Raw genomic sequence first — 9573 nt, 5'->3', positions numbered from 1 at the left:
ATACTGCAGGCAGTAGTATTTTAAAACAAAATAAATTAGTATTTCAGGCTCACTGTGGAAAGTCTGCATGCTGCATAAGGGGTGCTGGGAAGAGATGCCATCTCCTGTGACAAATGAAAAGGGAAGATGCGGAACTGCAGAGACTGAAGGAAGAAAACATAGTGTGATAAAACATTATTTGACCTAAAAAGTTTCCTAATGAAAAGGGGAATGAAGCTCACCAGAAGCCGACAGGTAGGTTACAAGCCAATTCAAGAAAGAAAAGAAACAGGCATTTTTGCAGCAGATAAGATGTCTTGCAGAGAGAGAGCAGCTCACCCTCCCAGTTCTGTGCTCACCCACCCCTTCCAGCAGCCTCCCGACTGAGATGCAGAGCAGCTTATATACTATATATATGTATATTTACCCTCGCTATGTGTAGGCATTCTGATGATCATTTATGGAGCTCTTTCTATGAGCCCCTCAGTCTGCACCTGGTTTGGGCCCATTGTTCATACCAGGCCACTTTGAAATATTGAAATCTGCATCCAAGTCTTCCTGATAACCAAACCCAACAGGTAGAAACAGCTGGATTTATGTCCAGACCGCTCCCTTTGCACACCCACATGCTGAGATAGTTCAACGCTAATTGGACTGACTGGGAATTTCCATTTGCTCTCGAGCATGCTTTCATTTCTCATTAGGGATACATCATCCATTTGAGTTAAATCAGCTGTTAACAGAACAAAACATTCAGTTTAATGAAAAACACTGGTATAAAATCCCAGATTTTGCAGAAAGTGCATTAAGAGGCAAAGCTGGAAGGAATTCAGCTTCAGCTATACCAGACAGAAACCTATTCAGCTACAAGGCATATGCTAGAGCTATGGAGGAAAAGGTGCTAATGCAACATGCTTTATGGTTGTAGTCCAAAATAAGAACAGATCAGTAATACAAGCAGGAAGACACTAATCTGCTGGCTGTGTATGAAGGCATGTAACAGTATGGCTGCTAAAAAATATGCCTCGTTCTTTATTCATGTAAGCTCCTGGACCTTTCGTGCTGAAGCACTGCAGTCAGAATGCGCAAACTGTTAAAACCAGTATGTGAGATTTCCATTTCGAGTACCGGCAGCCTCAGATGCAGGCTGCCGATGAAGCAGCAGGGATGTAGCTGCTTAGACAGCATGGGCGGCATGGGTCCAGCCACAGTGGGCAAGCAGTTTTCTTGGCAGGTCCAATGTGCCCTAAAGCAGGCAGGGAGCAAGGGCTGCTGTCCTTTGCATGCCACTGGTCTCCCTCAGCACACCTGGCTGACTGCAAGTTGTAAGAGGAGGGAAAAAGTACAGTAGGCAGAAAAAACAGATAAGGATTGTTAGGACAGGCAAGGGATGAGCAGTCACAGTAAGGGGAGTATAAAAAGGGAAAAAGAAAGCCTAGATAAAGTGAGGTACACGAGGAAGGAGTAAAAAGCAGGCAAGAATGGCAGTGATTCAGAAAATGTGCATAAAAAAAAGAGAAATGGCTCTTTTCCTCTCTTGCGAGGCAAGGCAAGTGAGGTTCTGGAAAGATGCTGCTGTTTAGTGTGTGGTAGCACCTAATCTTCTGTTGTTGGAGGTTCTTTCCCAGAATCAGCCAGGAGACGATGCATGTGTGCGATGTTACACCCTTGAGGGTACCACCAGCAGCTCTGGGTCAGGGAAGTAGCTTGATGCTTATAGTCAATGTGAGCAACACTGTCACAACGGTATCTGCTCCAGATGCCCATCCTTCCAAAAAGTTACTGGAAAATGAGATGACACTCAGAATAAAGTTACAGGGATTAGTCAGGTATCTTGGAAAATCCTACCCTGGCACAGAAGACTAAAAAATTTAAGTTTCTCAGACCAGATTGTAAATCTGAGCTTGGAGTCTTTGGTAGCAGATCAGTAGTACTGCAGCTGAAGGGTGTGAAGCATGGTTTTGGTACAGATTCCCTTCTGCCTTCAGGTATTTATACATTTGTATTCATCCCTGAATATGCGCATTGGTCCTACAGGAATGTTATGCTAGATGTGGCATCACCTCTTTATGCAGCCACAGCTTCCTACTGGATCAGGTGTTGTCTCTCATGTCCTGGCAGACGCCATGTCAGCATTAAGCCTGAGGTTGGTGTGAACGCTGCCATGGGTGCTTGGGCAAACTCAGCACACACAGCCACGTCCTCCTGCCTGCTCCAGCTCCCACTTGTGCTGCTAGCACCTGCTCATGGCATGGTGGGGTACCCATGGCCCAACCCCATGCCTGGCCTTCCTGCCTGCACCTCAGCCTGTCTCAAATCCTCAGAAGCGGCTCCTTCCCTGGGCAGCTGTGGGCTCCTTGAATTACTATTCTAACCTTTCATCTCCACAGTTTGGGTACAATGCTGCTTAGGTAACCAAGGAAAACCAGTTGTAATTCATAGTGCGTATTTACAGATGCTATCTAGCACTGCTTTGGTATGACTCAAAATTTGCTCAAGACAAGGAATTCAAGGAAGCTGCCAAGAGAAGCTACATGTTAGCAATGGGACTGAGAAAATCACTAATGAAATAACAATTAGAAAGGGAAAGATAAACTAAAAGGCTTCTTGTATGCCAACAACATTACTTTGTATTATTTTATTATTATTTTTTACACAATAATCCAAGTCCTTTAATAAAATAAACTGGTTTGGACCTTGCAGCTGATGCTCTGAACAGCAAGATGGCTTTTTCATAAACCAGCATGGTGGGCTTGATATTATTGTACTGCGTTCACTGTATGTCTGGTTTGTGGGTTGGGTGTTTTCTCTTGCGGTAATGCTGAGGCTAAGGATTAATTTTCGCTAGCACTTTAAAATCCTAGAGGGCACCACTGAACAGTTTTGATCACCAGGCTTCCTTTACAAAGATTTTACAGGTGTTGCTGTTCCTCCCTCACATTTCACTTTCTTTTTACATTAAACTTGTATTAAAAAAAATCTTCAAAGGAGTAAATATGCAGTTAATGGGTGAGTACAGAAAGAAAAAAACTAATATACAAGAAGAAAAAGTATTACATTTTAAAAAATTAAGCTGTTGCTTTAACGTAGTCTGTGTAAATTGCCCCAAACAAGATGCCAGGCTGGCAACTCCATCTGCATCCACTTGCATATTCCTACAGGGGTACAATAAGCAGCTGATTTCCCAATTAAGCTTTCCCAGCAAAGTAGTTTTGTAATTTAGAGAGACTCAAAAGTTTGAAAAATGAATACATATTCATGAAGTACTAATAATCCTCAGTCTAGAACACAGCTTTTAGCTGAAAGCAGATATGACTAGCTCATGTATCACTCACCACACAACTAAAATGTGAACAAGGAAGAAATGGCTGAAACCAGCAGATTGTGTTTTGCTACGACAATAAATAATAATCGTATTCTGACTCAAGTGCCAAATGTATAGAGCTTAATTAGAGGTCAGTAGAGCATATTTCTGCTCAGCTGTTCCATTCACAGCAATTAACATGTTCGTGTAGCTTAAACTGGGTTGCAGAACAGATTTCAAAGCGTTGAGTGAAAGCAGTATCAGGGAATGGTGTTCAGCCGCTCCCAGCAGCTCAGGAGCAGCACACCTGGCACCCGCCTGCGCCGCGCTGCCGGCAGCCTCCACCGAAGGTGAGGGGCGCGGTGTCCGCACCTCCATCACGCGGAGGGCCGGAAGGCACCTGCCGCAGGGGCTGGGGAGGCCGGGGCTGGGCGGGCACCGCGCCGGCCGGGCCGCCTGTCCCTGGCCTCGCCGGCGGCACCACGCCCGCCGCGCGGGCGCGCCCGCGTGCTGCGCCACCGCCTCCGCACCCCAGCTCCGTCGGCGCCCGTGTCCCTCCAAACCGCGCGTCCCGGGTACGGCCCGAGCGGGTGGCCCCGGCCCCGGCCCCGCCCTGCGCTCCACCGGCAGCCCCCGGCCCCGCGGCCATGTGCCGCGGGCGGGGAGCGGCGAGCACCGCCCGCCTGCGAGGGCGGTGCGGGGGGCGGGCGGTGCGCCCCTGGGCCGAGCCGGCGCCTCGTCCCGCCCGCCCGCAATCCGACCGGGGCGGGTGCGCTGCCTCCCGCAGCAGAGGGGCTGCGATCGTGCTCCTCGCGGCGGCGGCGACGGCGACGGCGACGGCGACGGCGACGACGACGCTATGGAGGGGTGCCCCGCGCCCGAGGCGCCGTAGAGCCGCTGCCCCCGGCCGTACTGCGCTGCCCTGCCCTGCCCTGCCCGGCGATGGGAGCCGGCTCGGCCAAGGCAGCTGCGGGCGGGACACCGCCCCCCGCCGGGCGGACGCTGCCGGCGGCGAGGAGAGGCCAGCGCGGGCTGAGGAGGGCGCCATGGGAGGCAGGTGCGGGCGGCCCCAGCGCCCCTCGGAGCCGGGCTAGGGCGCGGCAGCGGGGAGCGGGGCCGGGCGGGCTGAAGTGACCTGGGGGAAGCCGGGCGAAAGCGAGGGCAGCGGGGCCAGGCCGGCTGAGGTGACCTGGGGGAGCCGGGCGCGCCGAGGGGAGCGGGCGGAGCGGCGGCAGGCGGGCGGCGGCGGGCTGAGGGACGGGGTCGGCCGCCGCGGAGGCGGGCGGGGTGGCGGTGCTCACCTCAGGAGCGCGGGCGGATCGGCTGTCCCCGGCCCGCCCCGCTACCGCTGCTCCGTCGCGGCGCTCGCCCTTTGCTTTTCCCCGCTCCCGCCGGAGCGTCCCGTGGCCGAGGCAGCACGCTGTCATGTAGCTCCCGCCCCGCCTGCCCCGGTGCGGTGCGGGGCCGCGAGAGAGACTGGCTGGCGCAAGGCAGCGACCCGCCGAGCTGTCCCCGTGCTCCCGGCGTGCGGCGGGTCCCGGTATTGCGGGGGGAGCGGTCCGCGCCCCACGCAGATCGGCCTGCGCGGGGTGGGCAGGCTCAGCCGAGCGCAGCCTCCTGGAAAAGCAGGGCAGGTTTTGCCTTCCAGTTAGGCTTTCTTTGCTTTTTTCTCTTTCAGCTGCGTTTCTGTTCCTGTAGAGATTTTGTTCCTTCACCTCAGACCTATGTGACTCAGGCGAAAGGATCATGACAGAAGTCCTCTTCTCTGCTGCTTTGAATGGAACTGAACCCAACCTGTTATCCAGCAGTGGCTGGTCTGCAGGAAATGCCACCACCAAGTGTTCCCTGACCAAAACCGGCTTCCAGTTCTATTACCTGCCCACTGTCTACATTCTGGTCTTCATCACTGGTTTTTTGGGCAACAGCGTGGCCATCTGGATGTTTGTCTTCCACATGAGGCCTTGGAGCGGCATATCAGTTTACATGTTCAACTTGGCACTAGCCGATTTCTTATATGTCTTGACTCTGCCTGCGCTCATCTTTTACTACTTCAATAAAACAGACTGGATCTTCGGAGATATTATGTGCAAGCTGCAGAGGTTCATCTTCCACGTGAACCTGTATGGCAGCATTTTGTTTCTGACTTGCATAAGTGTGCACAGGTACACGGGAGTGGTGCACCCCTTGAAGTCGCTAGGGAGGCTGAAGAAGAAGAATGCAGTGTACATCAGCGCTCTGGTCTGGGTCATTGTGGTGGCTGTGATTTCTCCAATACTATTCTACTCGGGAACGGGGATAAGGAAAAATAAAACCACGACATGCTACGACACAACAGCTGATGATTTCCTGAGAAGTTACTTCATTTACAGCATGTGCACCACAGTGTTTATGTTCTGCATCCCATTCATACTGATTCTTGGTTGCTATGGGCTCATTGTGAAAGCTCTGATTTACAAAGATCTGGACAATTCTCCTCTCAGGAGAAAGTCGATTTACCTGGTTATTATTGTGTTGACAGTCTTTGCCGTGTCTTACCTTCCTTTCCATGTGATGAAGACCTTAAATCTAAGAGCCAGGGTGGATTTTCAAACACCACAAATGTGTGCCTTCAACGACAAGGTTTATGCCACCTACCAGGTGACGAGGGGTCTGGCCAGCCTCAACAGCTGCGTCGACCCTATTCTTTACTTTCTGGCAGGCGATACCTTTCGAAGGCGGCTTTCCAGGGCAACCAGGAAATCATCCAGAAGAAGTGAGCACAATGTGCAGTCGAAGAGTGAGGAAATGACTCTCAATATTTTATCAGAGTATAAACAGAATGGAGATACCAGTTTGTGAACAAATGTGAAAGATTTGGGAACAGTTTGAAAAAATCCTCCGCTTTGAGACACCGTAGCACTAGAAATGTGTGAGGAAAATCTTACCAGTCTCTTAAAGTTGTTTTAGGTAAAGCCTCATTAGCTGGTCTTAGAAAAAGCTTAACAAAATCAGTGGAGGAATTTCAGTGGAAAATAACCTGCCAAATTTCTACTTTTCCCTCACGATATTCTCATTTCTTTTTGACTTGTGTCAGATAAAGTAAAATGAAGTAAATCCCCTACAGGAAGAAAGCAATCCAAGTGCTTCTGGTGTAATGACTTAGTGTCCCACATTTAAAAAATGTTCTCAATCAGCCTCTCTTTAGAAATGGGAAATAAAAGTAAGAACGAGCAGTATCTCCTCTTCTGAGGCTCACTCCACATGCCTACCCTTCCTCTCACTTGCCATTGTAAACAAGTATTTAAATCAAAGTCACAATGCAGTTATCTCACCTTTATAGTTTTATTATATCTTCATCCAGTGTTGGTAATTATTTGGTAGTTTGGTGGCATTTATGATTCAGTCTCCTTTGAGTGCCAGTGTTTTACAAAAAGTAGGCTTACTGATGTGTGCATGATTATGCTTTCAGATTGTGATGGTTGTTCATGAAAAATCTGGACCACCCTTAAAGGCAAATTGGCTTCCAGGTGAACTGACACCTTGGCCACTGGCAGACAGATAAGCAGGTCTCACTAGGAGCCAGTGCAGGCAGGCACCTGCTTCGCACGTGCGCATAGCGGTGTGTTTCATGAACAGATGTCAGTGTGCAAATGCGTGGGGAGGTGATTTGGTTCTGAGCAGCTGATAGTCCGATCCTGCCTTCCATGCTGAGGAAAACCGGCGCATTGTCAGCAGGGGAGCCACAGGACAGGGCTGAGCATGGACTGGGCTCACCTGGGGAGTGCCTGGCGAGATCTGCGGAGCTGGGGCGAACTGCCCTTCCCACAGGCTGACCAAGAGCTCGCTGCAGCACGAGTGCCTGACTGCTGGTGTTGGGAGCCTTGCTGGAGGTCTTTACGGGTAAAATGTGAGAAATGTGTGTGCTGAAAATAACTGTACCTTCGGAGCAGTAAAACTACAGTCGCTTGAGTTACCTGCGTTTTCATTTGGTACAAGAGTATTTCTGTTCCTGGCAATCTTTAGAGATAATGTAAGAGTCGTTTCCCAAGAAAATGTTTATTAAAATGGGTAATATAAATGGATTATATTATATATATATAAAATAGTTGTGAATTAGTTTTTTTGTACTGTGACAAATAAATCACTGTATTAACAAGATGTTGCAATGGACTGCAGACTTAAGTCTGGCCCTTCATTGTATATCTTCTCCAAATGTGGAATAGGTCATCCAAAATTAGCCAAACTGCAATATTGTGTAACACAAGAGCTGGTGATCGGAGCACAGACGTCGAAATCTTACATGGGCAATTTTACTCGTTTCTCATATTTCTAAGAAATGTATTTGAAAATATCGTGTGCAGCATGCTCTGAATTATAAATTTAGTGTACGAAATTTAAGTTCTGTGTAATCCTAAGAGTGATTTTAACAGATCTCTGTTTCTCCGGTCTTCATAGTAAGAGTAAAATATTTACATTTTACTTACAAATTTCCAGTGATTGGTAACAAACAAGAATAACTCTAGTTGTTTTCTTGACAACATTGTAAAGCAGCTTCTGTTCACATGTACAGCTTTTTAATCTTCAAACTCCCTATTTATTGAACTTATTTATTAGAAAGCTGAATGTAAAGTATGTAAAGTGTGGTTCTCAGTGTCCATATGCAGAATTGGGCATTAATGGCAAATTTAACAGCATGGTTCAATCACTGTAAAACTGTGTCTTCTAACAGAACATCTTTATAATAAACTCAATTCCACCCTGACTATTCACTGTTGATATGTAACCTAGTGATAAATTAAACTACTGATTTATAGCCTAGAGATAAATTAAACTGCTTAGGAAGCATAGCTTCTTAAAGCAGTGTTAAGCTCTCATTTAGCCCCATAAGATGAAAAATGTAGAGGTAGTGAAGACATTCCAGCCAAGGGTCAATTGCTAATTAATCCCTACTGACAAAAGACTCTGGAACAGCACAGCCTATTTATATCACCGGAGAATGAGCCTGATTCACAATAAATGACTTCTCCTATTATGTGATTATTTGAGACTTCATTCAACTGAGGCATGTCTTGTTTGGAATGGCAGATGAATTAAATGGAGAGCGAGCATAAAAATAGGGTATTCTCTGAATCTGCCTCTGTAGGTTTAAAATCATCTTAATTTCCTGGCATTTCGTGGTCTGTTCCTCATTTTTCTTTCACTTAAGAAATAAAATGTTCCACTAATACATGTCTGAAAAAAGATCTTGAACAGCCACAGCAGAATGTGAAGCCGCACGCCCAGGTTGGTCCTTATGGAGTTACTTACAGTTGTTTTGCAATATGTCTTTCTAATATATCAAAGTTGGCTCACTATTACAGTGTGTATGAAATCCAACAGTGCTCTACAGGAACACCTGTGTGATGCAGGAGAGACCCACGGCTGGATGGATGCTGCCGGGGTGACCCACCTTCTAGACAGCACTGCCCTTGTTGTCTTTCCTGCTGTCTTCCGGGTCTTGGACACCTGCAGTGTTTTGCTCCTTTCCTCATGAACCTGTTAAAAGCTCTGTGTTTTGCTTCGCCCCACTGAAGAGGACTGTTGTGTTGGCCAGTTGATTGCTGAGGTCTGGCACTTCATTTAATGAAGATCACTCTGACTGGTAATCAGGCAGCTTCAGTCAGCATCTTCACCTCATGGAAGCGTATGGGAGCCTCCCGCCAAACACTGAGAAGGATCATTAAGCACATTTTACACGGTTTGTTTTCCATCTTTTGGATCCCATGACCTGCAGAGCCAACACCTCAAACAGTATCCTGCTCCGATGCAACTCTTTGCTGTACATATACTGAGATGTCACAGCCTCCTCTGAATCAAGGTGGAACTTGAAGCTGAGCCTCAAAATCTCATGTAAAGCTCCTGCTCTTTTTTTGAGTATTGCTGTATTAGACATGGAGTAGTTAGAACCATTGCAAAGTCACATCAAATTTGTACCTCCTTCATGTAATTGCTTTTTACCTGCAACATGACAGAATGGTGTCTGTTGGACATGACCTGGATGAACCCAAGCAGCTCCTCTCCAGGAAGTGTGATGGCTGGAGATGGCAGGAGGATTACCTCCTGGGGAACTTGCAAGGCTGTTGTTAAATATTTGCCTTTTGGCACTTACCCTTACTATATATTTGTGGGAGACAGTCAGCCCACCAACCTTAAAGGCCCAAGGTGATTCCTGTGTTTATCTGTAATCCTCTGTAATGGGCGTAGTCAGAGAAGCCTTTCCTAAGCCACTTGCCTGGAGTTTCCTTTTGGTGTATCCAGTATGCAAAGGGAAC

At 47.9% G+C, this 9573-nt stretch overlaps 1 protein-coding gene across 1 annotated transcript; it reads left to right on the top strand.

The window, feature by feature from the left end:
- The first annotated feature begins 4148 nt into the window (after positions 1–4148).
- On the top strand, positions 4149–8024 carry P2RY1 (purinergic receptor P2Y1). Its single transcript, XM_057421885.1, has 2 exons — positions 4149–4340; positions 4962–8024. Exon 2 carries the CDS (start codon positions 5030–5032, stop codon positions 6119–6121), a length of 1092 nt encoding a protein of 363 aa, XP_057277868.1. The 5' UTR covers positions 4149–4340; positions 4962–5029; the 3' UTR covers positions 6122–8024.
- Positions 8025–9573: the final 1549 nt, after the last annotated feature.

Source organism: Pezoporus wallicus, unplaced genomic scaffold, assembly GCF_028554395.1.
Source record: "Pezoporus wallicus isolate ANWC-B61680 ecotype Strahan unplaced genomic scaffold, APGP_CSIRO_Pwel_v1 scaffold_7402, whole genome shotgun sequence".
Classification (NCBI taxonomy): domain Eukaryota; kingdom Metazoa; phylum Chordata; class Aves; order Psittaciformes; family Psittacidae; genus Pezoporus; species Pezoporus wallicus.
The sequence above is the reverse complement of the archived record's forward strand: the minus strand, read 5'-3'. Positions and strand labels throughout refer to the sequence as shown.

Excerpts from the sequence above, each read along its gene's own strand:
- P2RY1 (XM_057421885.1), top strand. The coding sequence starts at position 5,030 with ATGACAGAAGTCCTCTTCTCTGCTGCTTTGAATGGAACTGAACCCAAC.